Source organism: Pseudopodoces humilis, chromosome 2 (genome assembly GCF_049639895.1).
Source record: "Pseudopodoces humilis isolate 2021_Gansu_Grassland_sample_001 chromosome 2, ASM4963989v1, whole genome shotgun sequence".
NCBI lineage: Eukaryota > Metazoa > Chordata > Aves > Passeriformes > Paridae > Pseudopodoces > Pseudopodoces humilis.
The window spans coordinates 13876209-13890985 of NC_142201.1; the positions used below are offsets into that span (position 1 = coordinate 13876209).

General features: G+C 37.6%; 1 protein-coding gene across 6 annotated transcripts in view; it reads left to right on the forward strand.

The window, feature by feature from the left end:
- Nucleotides 1-8653: 8653 nt before the first annotated feature.
- Nucleotides 8654-14777, forward strand: part of SMPX (small muscle protein X-linked) — a 40144-nt gene continuing 34020 nt past the window's right edge. For 5 of the 6 annotated variants that reach the window (XR_001331494.2, XM_014253011.2, XM_014253015.2 and 2 more), the window contains exons 1-2: nucleotides 8654-8786; nucleotides 12329-12388. Coding sequence is in view for 5 of the 6 variants with exons in the window: in XM_014253011.2 (XP_014108486.1) it covers nucleotides 12350-12388 (39 nt within the window). In the remaining variant the exon portion in view is untranslated. Of the gene's footprint in view, nucleotides 8807-12328; nucleotides 12389-14777 lie in introns of all 6 variants that reach the window. The other variant, XM_005516687.3, reaches the window with a different exon arrangement.

Below are 14777 nucleotides of genomic sequence, written 5' to 3' on the forward strand. Positions count from 1 at the left end.
GATGTGTTACACGGAGTGGTTTATTTTACAAAGAGAAGTATTCAGTATTAAAGATGTCCACTTTAAAATGGTTCAGGAGGTAGCACAGAAGCTGATACACGTTTTACTCCTGTTTGGTTTTAGTTAGAGCCAGATGCAAAGCTGAAGCAGTGGCCAGATCAGAATGCTCTGCAGTCACCACATAAGCACACAGTGTCCACACGCTGTTTCAGAGCAGTTCAACTGCCAGAGTGTCAGGAGTCACAGCTGAGGGGTGCATCGGGGAGGGCATGGCTGGATCTCAACAGGGCAGGTATCAAAGAATCTTGGAAAAGGTTAAACATTAATCATCATACAAGAGCATCTGTCATCATACAAGAGTATCTAAGTCCATGCAAAATGTTTAGACAGAAGAAAAATACTCCCATAAGCAACTACTGATTAAAGAAAATTTATCAAGTAAATACCAAATAGAATCTGTTAATAATACAGTAATTAAGACTTTATCAAATTCAATTAGTGATTTAGTATCAAAGGCATCTTTTTCTAGACATGGTAAATATATTTATCTTGATATTAATTAACACTATGTTTAATAATTAATCTCTTCAACTTTGATCTCTTATAGTAGTAGATATGTGATTATTCAGATATTACCATAGAAGACACATAGCAAAATATAAGTAAAACTATCCTGAACAGCACTGTCAAAACCCCTTATATTAGAGGGGTTTTCAGGGCTTCAGGGAAATTGTACTAATTGCAGTTCATCACAAGCTCAGACCTAAAATCAGCTAAGATGTTGATTTTGTCGAAGAGAGGTTGTAAATTTTGCCGTTTTGAAGACCCTGCAATCAGAACATGAATTGATTGGATAAGTGTTTGAGTCTCAGGGAAAAAAAATGGGGGTTTAGATAGGTTCTGAGTAGTCTTCATCTCTAGGTTGTTTGGCATAGGGATTAGCTAAGGACAGGAAAGGACTGCTGGGATAAAATGTGATCCTGCAAGTGTTTATGTGCCACTGTAACTTAAAGTGGAGGGGTGCTTTTGCAGAGTACAGAAATGTTTCCAGAATGAGCCTCCAAGCCTACCTGAGAATTTAAAGTACGGACCAGAATGCATGAAAGAAGAAATCTGTGGGAAAAAAATGAAATAGAGGGTCCATTAAGCACTTCTGCAGGCTAGGAGATTGCTGCTGGAGGAAATAAAGAGATCAGAATAAAGAAGAAATCTGAGACATAAGAGGAGACATACAGAGACTGGCACACTACAGAAATGTGTGTAGCATTGGTTGTAAAAGTATGAAGGAAAAATATGTTTTCATTACCTTATTAATGTTGTATTTAAAAAATCTCAATATAGAGAAGAAACTCAGGTAGTGGGAATTATGGAGATAGGTTATATGTGTGATGTTTTAAACTGAAATCAAAACAAGAAAATAAAAAAAATCCTTCCATCTTTGCTTAAAACAGATAAGATCAGAACGTTACACTATTTTATTGGCTTGGGTGTTTTTTATATTTCAATTACAGTATAAAACAGTCTTGCTTTATTTAAATAGAGATGAGGTCAAAGTACTCTGTTAAGGTTCATGATTTGTTTGCAGTATTTAATCTGATTACCAAAAGTACTTGCTGGAAAGGTGGGATTTTGATTCTTAAAATAAATGAAATTTGTTCTTAAGCCACTATTCACATGAAAACATAGGTAAAGGAAAAGCACAAGTGTTTGTAGAAATATGTCTTTACTTGATTATTCTGCAGAAAACAATAGTTGCAGATGCTTTTTCACCAGTTGTCTCACAGTGTTGATCTATAGCAGCAAAACAAGTTATAGTTTTTTCTTATTTGCTGTCAGTTTTCAGCATTTACTCATCTGTGTTAACTCTGTTAGGCAAATCTCAGCTGGAATTATATCTGAAAAAGGGTTCTCCGAAGCTGTTGCATTCCATGGAGAAATAAGTATCAGACTTTAAAGAAAAGCAAAGGAAATGGAGAAACTTAAGAGATGTGGCTTGAATATTATTCTAGGATACCATTCCATAAAAATATTAGTTTCAGGCTTATGCTACCCATTTTTAGATTATAGTCTTGCTTGCATTCTCTGTAATCATTTAGAAGTTATACATGAGGAAAAGATACTGGAGAACAGCTATTCAGCATTAGCTTTTATGTTGGGAGCCCTTTACAACTTTAAAAATCTATCCATAAAAGCGAGTTTACCAAAATTACAGGAAGTAAAGGACTTAGTGAAGGAGGAGACCATAAAAGGGCATAATATCAAACAATTGTTTCAAGCCTTGAGGTATTTTTAAATTTTATTTAAATTATCTGTGAAGTCCCTATGGACACAATCCCCTATTCTACTGCAGAATGCAAAATAAATTGAATCATTTCAGTCTAGCAGGTATTTTTTCATGCCTACTGTAACCTGAAATATATGCACATGGTAGCATTAGACCTATCAACTTTGAACCCCAAAACCTGTAGGGCAGCCTTAAACCCTAGGGAAAGAAATACCTGTAGCATAAGCAAGTCAAAGTGAGTTTGAGATAAGATAGTCTGTAGTTCATCATTTTGTAGGCTGTTAAAGCCTGAAGCATCACTCTTCATAGAAGCATAGATTGGGTTGGGTTGGGAGCGGCCTTAAACCGTCTGGTTCCAATCCCCCACCATGAGCAGGGCCACCTTCCCCTAGACCAGGTTGCTCAGGGCCCCATCCAGTCTGGATTCATCTGAGCATATGTGATCCTTGGCTGTTCTGAGCAATAGGAATGTCTTGCACAGGGTAAACCAGTGAGGATATCCCCAGAACTGTCCACTTGGACTGCACAGATGGCTGAAGCAGCTCCTGAATCGGAGCATGGCACTCAGTTAAACCAGCACTGGTTTTGTTGTACCTCAAGGACAGAGGGGAGCAGCTTTGTGATTACACAGCACTGCACACAGTGGATAAATGAATTTAAACTGGTGTCCCAGTACTACAAATCTGCTCTGCCCTTTGACAGCCAGAGCACCTGTGAACTATCCATGACAAAACTGTGGGTTTGCCTTACATAGACCACTTTGTGTCAGGAGCCTAAGCTAACATTTCCTTTCTTACTAGTAAAAATAAATAGTTTGAGAGTTGGCTGCAATAAAACAAGGAACATCTCCATGGATGTCTCTAGTCAGAGTATGGTCAGTACCTCCCCAAAAGCTGGTGGGCACAGGAAATACAAAGTAGACTGCAGTTTTTGAATGTAATTTCCAAGACAAATAATTTTCAAGCTTCACTTTTAGCTCCAAATCTTGAGAACCGAACTGTACTTTAAAGAGCTTGTGTTGCACAGCCAGAGGAGATGGAGTGAAACAGCTTAATGTAATTTATTCTTCCAGGCTTTTTTTTATCCTTGAATAGAAGATACTACCTGTCCACAACTCTAATTCATATGAGTGTAAAGTAAGATGTGAAGATTTAAAAAACTACTTCATGTAATATACTAAGAGAAGCACTTTTTGATCCTGGAGATTTGGTATTATATTGGAAAACATCCTTGCCCAATGGAGCAGCTGGAGACCTGTCTTTCTGTGCCAAGACTGAATTATTTTGGCAATTTCTCTCTGAACATTGCAATATTTGTATGGCAGGAGGCCACAGATAATTGGAGAATGTTTCTGTAGCAGATTTGATTCAATAAAAATAAGGTTTAATAGAGATCATGTTTGACTACTTGATAGATAGGTATGACGAGTAGATTTATTCATCTCTTCACCATGGAAAGCCTTCATTCTTAATGGCCCTATTGTTTCAGAACACTGAAGGTGTGACAAGGTAAGGATTTTTTCCTTATGACTTTGAGAAGTAAGGTAAGTGTCCTGATATTGATTCAAACTTTAAAAATCTTCACACCCATGATTTAACAATCTTCATCTTTATTTTCTGCTCAGCAGGTACAAACCAAAGATAGCAACTAGAAAAATCACATATAATTCAGCAGGTTGGTGCAGTTGTATTTGAGAATGGTAACTTTTCATCTAAAGGCATTAATTTATTTATAATGTCCTTGAAATTCTGCTTCCTCCAGCCCATTTCCTCATCTTGGTTGTTCTGTCTTTCTACCAGACAGATTTTTCTTATCTCAAATATGTATTTCTTTCTTCTTAATATGCCATTCAGATAAGAAATCAGCAGAATTTAGTCATCATTCCCTTTGTTAGACTTGAGATGATTGTGCTCACACAGGGACCATAGCTGCAATTTTTTTGTCATGCTTTATCACAACAGATAAATAAATTACTTTCTGTGGTGCTGAGTCCCAAGTCCTCTGGTGTATCTGTACCTAGTTCTCATATATATCTCTGGGTTGAGTCAACAGCAAAATTCCTGCTGCAGTCAGGTAAGGTCTTAATCTGACAAGATCTAATAGTGCACAGCTGATATGATCAGCTGATGAGGATGGGCATCATCAAAGTAAGTGTGTGATATGATTGAAAAGGATAGTACATGCTTTCTTGAATTATCCTGATTTGTGAAAGCAGTTAGTAGTCTGTTGAAAGTTTCAACAGTGAGTTAGTCAGTTCCTGTTTTCTCAGAATCACTTGCAGAGAACAGTATCTGATGGTGCAGTGTCATGTTTTTTGTTTCTTTTCCAAATAATTCTGAATCATTACAGTAGAGAGAATGTTTACAAAAACCAGCATGTAATTTAAATTTCATATTCAAAATCTGCCATTAACCTTGCTCTTTCTTACGCTACCAGCTTTGCCAGATATACTGGTTAAAATTTACCAGTAGAAAAAGTGGAAACAAATTTATTGCATCATCATAGTCATCACCATTTTTCAGCTACCAAAAACATCTGGGTATAAATAAAGAAATTTTACACAATACCAAGCAACAGAGAATATGGCTTTTGGATAATAATGGTCAAAGCTATGATGTTCTAGAATTTGTATGGGTTATATTCATAAGGCAGTTTTCAGAACTTAATTTGTAGATGATGCTAACAACACTATTAATGATGCTGTAACTCTGAAATTCAGATTGAGGTCACTGTGAGCCTTTAATGAGACCATCTCCTTAATACAAGGCTAATTATTTCTCTATGGAACAGTCTGTGATAATAATCATCATGCTTTTCTATGGAAAAGAAAAAGAGCATGCAGGAGTTGAATTAATATTTAGTAGCCCAGAAATGCCACAGAAACAAAATCAGCTAATTTAGATATGTTTTGTGTTGATTTCCTGCCTACTAGATAACAGCAAACATTTTTGCATGCTATTTTATGTCATTCATTATTTAAATAACTTGATGTTATTCTTGTTGGCATAGCTATACAAGTAAAAACTCAAGAGCAAGTGCTTGATTTTTTTTCTTGATTTTAAGAAATAGAGATTGGGCAAAATGGAAAGACATGCAACCAGTAGATGATACTTCCTCAAACAATTTTTCTTCTGACAAAATTGCTGAGGTTTGATACTCTTTCTGCAACCTATGATTCAAAGGTGCTTTCTGTTAAAATTAAGCACAGGAATGGTTTGTGATGCCTCGTAATATTGATAGCTCCACTGTATTTTAAATTTCTGTAGTTCTGTCTGACTGCATGTGACATGGATACCATTGCTAAAAGTCTCTGCCTTTCATCAAGAGTATGTGCCAGGTCATTATTACATGAATGCATCTTTACTAAGGGGAAAGAGCCCAAAAATAAAAATAAAACCTGAGTGAGTTAAAATATGGATGGTGCCTGGATTGGTGAAAGAATGGATTGGGGTTTTTTTCAGGATCTTCTGATAAATCTGTCTGATAGCAGATTTATCTTATTTTTTTATTTTATTTATTTATAAATTTTATATTTATAAATTCTTATTATTTTTATTCTATTTATTTTTCTTATTTTTCCATCTTAACCAGTAATTTCAGTGTGTTGGCTGAAGAGAATAGTTATACTAGTTACACTACAACTTCAGTTTGCATAAAAAAAATCATGAAAAAAATTCAAATTAACATAAAGGTAGGAATTAATTAGTCAAATACTTAATATCACGGACCCACTGTTCTCTACCTGATAATAAACTGTAATTTATGGAGCTAAGATGGAGACAGAAAAGCAAAGTTTTGCATTGCTAAAGATCTATAATACATTACTACTGTGTGGTAATATAAAGCAAAACTCCAGAAATGTATTTTTTAACTTTTTACTTCCAAGAAGTCTTATTTCAAGTGAGCTGAGGTTGTGACTTCTTATGTGTGGACTTGCATTTTCAACTGTATTACACTGTTTACATTATACTAAAACCTTGTGGACTACAATAGAAAAATAAATTCTTTTGGGACACTCAGGGAAGTTCTATCTTTGCTCATGAGGTTTCTCAAAAAGCAAAACATTTACATAAATGTATTAAGTAGTGACAGCTTTAAAAAACAATTCTGACATTATGCAGTGAAATATCTCAGTGGAGAAGTAAGACACATACACATTTCTGTTAACCATCAACTTCACTTTCAAAACTAGTAAGTTGTGCCAGAAAGCATATTAATTAGACAAGCTTCTAGCAATGCCACAAAAGTCTATTTTTAAATTATATTGGGGTTTTACACTTCAAGTAAATGCATTTCTACTATATCTTGGATCTCTATACACGAGACATAATAATTTTATGCCATGTGTGACAATGTACAGGGCCCTAACTTGCCAGACACTGAATCCATCATCTGAAATGCACATATGCCTCCTTATTTACTTACTAATTCATCTGCTGCATGTATTTACCAGATGACTCTGCAAGTCATGGGGCTGTGCATCCCAGAGGTTATGCAAATGCAATGATAAGCTGCAAAATAATTCTAAGAGCAAAATAATGCTTCAAAATCTACTCAGATCTGCATTTTCTGGTATTGATGATAAAATTTCACTCCTTTTATCCTCATAATTTAATACAATTCAGGTATGATAGTTACTGGGTGCTAGGTAGGTGACAGACCCTTTTCTTGTTTACACATCACTAAGACTATTAAAGTATTTGTTACTGCTATGAAAATTTGTTGAAGGGAGCAGTGTTGAGCTGATATTTCTTAGGCATGTTTGCAAGGTAAAGAGATTACAAAATCTAAACAATGGCCGACCTTTGCTTAATTAATGGCACATGGAAGAAAGAACTGTGTATTCAAGAGCTAGTTTATAATATTACTATTGTAAGCTAAACTGAAATAATTTAATGTACAGGACCATGTTACAAAAATATATTGCCTCTTCCATTGTCCTCTGGTACTTCTGTTGTAAATATGAACCTTCAGAAGGAGGTATGTAAAGTCACTTACCTGATTCTGGCTTTGTTTCAATGTGATCTCAACCACCTGGAGGGCAGGGCATTCGACTGATGGCAGACTCCTCTATTCTAGCCAAAGAACAGCTCTCTGAGCCCTCTTGGGAACTCCACCAGGTTTCAAGTGCAGTAGCCCTCTCATTCCTCAAAATTTTTGGCAACAGGCATAATCAGCCTTTCTGAGGAAAAGAGCTCTCCTTGGAATGAGCTGATTGCTGTGTGTACGTCCATCAGTCCTGACTACACAAACACAAGTCCTGGTTATGTGCCTAGTTCTGTGTCGTCCAACTTCTTGTGGCTGCTTGGGAAGGGGGTGGCTGGAAATAGTCAGCAAGCTCCCAGAGCAATTCATCAGCTTTATCAGCTACCAGATGACATTTTTGGGAAAGAGGGCAGTAGAGAATGAGTCACAGACTTAATGAAGCAGCCTGCTTGGTCACCTTCCTCTTTGAGATATTTGAAATTAAAAGGGTCAAATGAGTTAAAGTCAAGGGAGATCCTTGACAGTTGTTTCCATAATGACACTGCTTTTGTCACCATTATTGTTGTGGGTCTGGCAGGGGTCAGGTACAGCAGAGGAGTGAGGTAGAGGAAAATTCATTCTTGTGAAGATGCACAGATGACCAGGAATCTGCACTTCTGCAAGTGGAAAACTGAGGATATGCCCCACACATGACTTGTGAGATCTCCATCAGTAGCCCTCACTAAGACATACTCCAGCCAGCACAAGCACAACTGTGCAGTGTTTTACTTCCCTTGTGAGCTATAACAACTCTCTCACACACACACAAACACACACACACATGCTCCTCCTTTGGCTTTTCTTCATCCCCATGCCTGCAGGCTCAGCAGCTGGTCGCTATGGCCTCGAATGCTCAGGAGCCCTCCCCTGTGAGCATGGCTGTCCTGCGGGGGAAAGGCTCTGCCGACACCCCAGGGCAGCTGCTGTGTGAGTTTCCTCCCAAAGCAGCAGCAATAGGGTCACATTCCTGTGTCATTCACCTCCCCTAGATAGTTCCTCCGAGGTGACTTCTTCATAATTACGTCTCCATAATTATTTCCTTCTCCGGTGTGGCGTAGGGAGCCACACACTGCCCCAAATGCCATGGGAGGAGTTCTGTGTTATTACCTACTACTGCTGTATACCCGGCACTTGGGAAAAGCCTGGAATGACAGGGAGAGGGAGGGCAGGAAAAGGACCTAAAGGTGTGTTCCTTCAACACCTCCTAAGCAGTTGAGCCCTGCTTTTACCATGGTCAAGTGTCACAGGGGACCAAGTTACAGGGTGAATCAAACTCTATATTTAGGAAGAACAACTGGAAGCTATGACAGGAATTCCCTTTTACACTTTGCTTCTCTGCTGAGTCCCACTCCAGCCTGGAGCAGCACTCAGTGCCGTCCAGGCTGCAAGCATCGGAGCTATTTCAGACACATTAAAAGGGTCACAGGCAATACCTCAGCTGGTTAGAAGAAGGTACCTCTTTCAGCATCAAAAGGAGGTGTGCATACTCACTTGACGGTTTGGAACTTTTTTTATATAAGTAAATAAGTTAGCTAATGTTGAAGGGGTCAATTAAAATCTTGAAAGACCCTCATGAAAACTCTTTAGTAATTGCTGTGAGTTTACTACAATAGTAGTGGGTTTCTGCCTATTTTAATGTCTCATACAGTGTATTAGAGTATTCAGAGCAGATTGTTATTGCTTCATAGTCTGTGGGGATCTAAAGATTTAAAACAAAAAGTCACTTGAATACCTCATGACTCATAAGAAGTGTGTATGAGTTTGAGTATTGTAGTACGTAGGCAGATGGTTATTGTTTTCATATATATTATAATATGTTTATTATAGTTAGGGAAATATTACATTATGGTTTTGATGTAAAAGAGCTTTCTCTCACTAAGCTTAACAGGCAACTGTAGAGAAGATTATTGTATATGTATTAGGGAAAATGTGACCACATTTGCCTAGAGCTTGTAGTAAGTTTTCGTGTAACAGGCTGAAAGCTGCAGAGTAGGGGTTTCTCTTCTTTCATTTTACTGGCTGGGTCTCACAGTCGTGTAGTTCCTGTCAAAGCCTTTTAATAAGATAATACACTGCAGTTCTGTCTCCAAAATGCCCGTTGCGCTTGATGTCGTGCATACAGGGGGGGAGAGGGCAGCTTCCAGCTGGGGCAGGGGGAGGGCTCTTGCTGTTGTCTGTGTGCTACTGTACATCTCTTGTGTGCATTACAAAAGATGGCATTATGATATCTCATCGTATTTAAAGCAAATTGAATAAATCAGCTTATTATCTTGCTGCAGCCCTGTCAGAAATTATTTTTAGCAGCGAGACAGAAGATAGGTTCCTTTGTTTTACAAAGTTTCGCTTCAAAACACTCATTTATTTCACTGCAGTAGTCCTGTATTTCACAAGTAGTCGTGCTCGTGAGTACTTTCACTACAAATTGAGGGAATTTGCAAAGGAAGGCTGCCACAAACCAGCTCCAAATGAAACTAACGTTGCCATTGCTTTCTAAGTTTGGCTCAGCATGCAGCCCATAAAAGGTAAAAGGTAAGGTGTGGGGAGGCCAAAAAGACACCGGGGAATAAAGGCTGTGTGTCTGCATTTCTCTGCCTGCCAGAGACATGAAATCCTGCTGTGGAAATGAGGGTGAAGTGGGATTTTTTCAAGTTTGCAGAACTGATTGGAATACCAGAAATAACTTAATACAATCAGTGCAGCACTCTTGACTCCCTCCCTGAGACCCATGGTGAAAGAACAAAGAAATTTATAAAAATTAACTAATCACTTCTGTAATGGATGCTTTTGTAATCTAAGGTTTATTTCCCTGTGATTGATGGTCAGTATTCCTCTGTAAGGAAATTCAGGGAAGAGAGGGAAGGGGAAAGAGCCAGAGATCTATTTTTACTCAGTAGTGTGCTGTTGTCCTGATTTCTCTGGCGGTAATGAGGACAGCATGGGCTGGTAGGAAAATCACCTCCTCCAAAAGCAGTCCTACACAATTGTATCATGCATCCGTCTTTAGGAACCGGTGTCTGATTGCAGTAATTTCGAGCACTGACTGCTTGTGAACCCAGAACACCTCGCTGAGGAGCACTGATGCTGTGCTTGTTTTAAAGCTGAGCTTCAGGGTAAATCCTTGCCATTTATCTCTAAGTGGCCCAAGCAGTGTGTATGGGTGTTTTTGCAATGCACAGGCATGCAAGATGAAGTACATCTTAGCAAGAATTTCTTTGTGACAGTGTTTGGGAACTAGATCCACTGTGTTTCAGAATGTTTAAAGTTATTTTCCTGTGCTTTTGTTTCCATTTTTCATTCTGATTAGAAAGATGAGAAGTTGATTAAAATATTAATTAAACATTCTGTATTATGACTCCTATCTTCCTAGTCAGTTGAGGGATTGTTTTGGTTTTATTTTGGAATACAGTCACTGATCAACAGTTATTTATATGCCTAAAAAAGATTTTCAAAAATAAAGGAGACAGAGTGTAGTAAATCTTTTTGAGTCTTTGAAATCTGTTTGAATTTTATCATGAACGTCAGTGGCTGAGATTGCATCCCCTAAAGTGAATTCTGAAGTTTTTTAAACTCCCTTTCATTTTAAGATTGTATATATAAAACCACAATATAAAACTCATTAAAAGAATGCTGGTTTTATTTTGCACAGTGGGATTTTTTCCGATTTATTAATTTAGTGGAAGCAATTTAAACCCAAAGCAATTTATGAACATGATTGTCCTCTGACTGAATGCTGTGTTGGTTTGGACAGCACTTTTTGCAGCTGAGATGTGACCAGAGGGAGACCTCTAATGGCAGGTCATTTGTACTTTTCATTCTGCTCAGCATCATACACAGATTTAAAACTGATGTGAGAATATGCAGGAGGAAGTCTTCTAGACAGTCCCACCAATACAATTTCAAGCTGATATTGCTGATATTCCAAGTTGAAGCCAACCTACAACTTATCTATATGTTTTTTTGGTGACTGCCTCATGTGGCAGTTACAATCTTTGGGGTACCCAAGTCTTTGACACACTTTTAATTTCTCAGTGTATTTCTACTGTTCTTTCCTATGTCATCTATTTCTGTTCTCATTACTTCCCTTATATAAAATTAAATACAGTATCAGAAATGTGCTGTAGTTTGGTGGTGATCGGTGACTTCTCTGGTAAATTAATTTCTCAGCTTTTGGAATTACTACATTACTTTATATTAAAATATTTAAATAACAAGACTTTGATGAAAGCATAGTCCAGTTAAAATCTAACTTCTCAGTGAGAGAATGAAAGGCTGAGATGGTATTTCAAATAATCTGCTAATACAATTTCTTCCTTTTTACTTTGGTGTATTTCCTTTTGCTATTCTATATTAATACTGTATCAGTCCATATTTCTCCACCTGCATAAAATTATATAGAAAAAATATTGGTTTTGATCTTATTGATAAAGAAAATTGATGAATTATATCATCTAAAACTTTGAAGGGAGGCTACTTTGTGAACTAGTAATTGTCAAGGAGAGCTTTTCTCTTTGACCATGATAATCTCTTTCAGTCCACAGGCATGAAAGGTTTGCAAGGATTTATGAGTCAGAAAATGGTTATGTCTGCATTTATCAATATTTTCTAACATGTTACATTTTATATGGGAGAAGGCTTAAACTGAAAGTTCTAATAATTCCCACATACATACTGTGACAGGGCTAATCATACACTGTTTATCCTCAAAAGCTTCCCTTAATTCTTACTCATTTTACAGTGCTCTTAAGGTTTGAGAGATTCCTTATCTCTACTCATTATTGTTTTTAATGTGAAAGAGATAGCTTCATTTGTGGCTATGAAAGATTAATTGGTGAAGCTCAGGTGTTCTGTCTCCCTCTGATATCAGAAGGAATAACTAAGCAACTTGGAAACAGAGATGGAAACAGGATCTGGGCAGATGAAATGGATGCCTGTCAAGAGGCAGCATGGGTTAAGTTCTAGCTTATCTTCCATAGCTATCAGAATGTCAGAGCCTGTAACACTTTCCAATTTTGCTTGCAGGGATAAGCCTCTGTCGTAAAAATGTCAAAACAACCAGCATCACATGTCAAAGCCATTCAGGTAAGAGATAGCATTTATCTTTTTAATATAATAAAATAATAAATCTCAACCTCCATTGCTTGGCAGACTGCATTTTACTCAGACAAAGCAGCATAGGAGTGCTAGATGGAGTTATTCTGTTCAAGTGAAAAGCTTAGTAGATATGAAAGCACTGAAAAAGTGCGACCTGGAGATCATCTTTTGATCTGAGCTGACAAAAAAACTGGATCAGATAGGTTCGTTAATCACTTGTTTGCATGGTCTTTGCAGTGTTAGGTTATGCCTATTGGAGGATCATCTAAGCAAAACATGAAGCAAAACATGGTAATGCATCTGCATAACTGTTAGGTTAAGTAAAAATAATTCCTGCAACCATTAGATATTCCACAAAGCCAATATAATGCTGGGGGATTTATAGGCTAAAAAGATAGCATGGGTATTGTGAAGTTTTTCATGTCTGCATTCCTTAAGGAGAAAAACCCTCAGCTTCAAATAATTGTTTAAGAAGCATTTTATTTAGAAGCCAAAGGAAAATGAGAGAAATGTTGATCTTTTAATTTGAAAGATTCTTGTCTGCCACATATCTCTTCAATGGTATATGCTTACAAGGATGGAGCTGACTGTCGCATACTTGTAAAAGTATGGAGAATTATCCCAACATCATTATGAAATCATTATGAAATAACATGAAGAATGTGTTAGTTCATGTTATCAATGGTTCTTGTCAAAAGGTGAAAATATCTTCTGTATTGAAGAATCTTACAGAATTCTCATGTATTTTGCAAAATGCACTTCCAATAAAATTTTACTGCGTTCAAGTTTCCTTACCTAGGAAACACAAAATGGAATTTCTGAAGTCTTCTTTGATCTCTGTTTTCTTGAGATAATACTAATGCAATGGATTGGAGTATCAAGATTAATTACTGAGGGGTTAGGCAGCATACTGAAGATGCAAGGCACTGTGAAAATGCAGATTCTCTTTATCATCATCATCAATTCTACTGAAATAGGCATGCAAACTACTATAATTCTGTTGAAATTAGAAAAAAATGCCATTTTGCCAGCATTTTGATTTCACTCAGTTCAAATTTTCATCTCTCTTTTACAGTGACTATAGAAATATTTGTAGGATTAATGAAAAAATATAGATATTTAATAGCTGAAAAGTATTTATTTACATTTTACATTTAAACTCCATAGACACATACAAACATTTTTAAAGAATTTTTTGTTTTACATTTTTTTCTTCAAGATGTAATGATAGGCTGCATTTTATTTCTAGGATGACTTCCAACTTCTAAATGTAAACAATGCTCCTAGATTGTTAATTTAAAAAATACATTAAATTTAAGCACCAAGTTTAATATTTTAAGAAACTTTAATTTTTGCAAAGGTAATTTGAATTGTGAGAAAAATTACAGCAAAAATTTAAAATATATCTATTAAGCATTGTGTCAAAGGTGGTTCTAGTAGGGAGACTTGCACTTCAATTGATGCTTATTATGCTTTGAGCATAAGAACTATGACTCAAAATGTCACATTACTTTTATACATTGTGATTCATATATTATGATCCTTTGCTATTGTGTGCTGGTATAATAGGACTGACGTGCCCTGGGGAATGTACATCATGCTGCAGCAATGGGAATGTTATGGCACCTCACTAACTGAAGTGTTTCATGGTGTTCTGTGTCTGAAACGGCTTTTTTTCTGAATGTACTAGATATAGACAAAAATGTTCACTTCCCAATAGCTGCTAAATACAGATGTGAGTGTTAAAGGCAGAAACTGGTTCCCAAGAGTAGTTTGGGACAACAGAAGACCAAAGTACGTTAATTTCTGGAAAGAATTGCTGACCTCCCCTTCTCAGTGTGTAAAAGGCTGTGAACAGCTCTGGCTGAAAATTATTCTAGCTTTGAACACTCTTGGCTTTCCCCAGACGTAAGGGGGAGGAGGTTTTTAGGGTTTTGTTGTTTGTTTGTTTTTGTTGTCTGTTTGTTTCTGGATTTCTCCCTTCCCTTCCCTTCCCTTCCCTTCCCTTCCCTTCCCTTCCCTTCCCTTCCCTTCCCTTCCCTTCCCTTCCCTTCCCTTCCCTTCCCTTCCCTTCCCTTCCCTTCCCTTCCCTTCCCTTCCCTTCCCTTCCCTTCCCTTCCCTTCCCTTCCCTTCCCTTCCCTTCCCTTCCCTTCCCTTCCCTTCCCTTCCCTTCCCTTCCCTTCCCTTCCCTTCCCTTCCCTTCCCTTCCCTTCCCGCACCTTCCCTTCCCGCACCTTCCCTTCCCTTCCCTTCCCTTCCCTTCCCGCACCTTCCCGCACCTTCCCGCACCTTCCCGCACCTTCCCTTCCCGCACCTTCCCTTCCCGCACCTTCCCTTCCCGCACCTTCCCTTCCCTTCCCTTCCCGCACCTTCCCT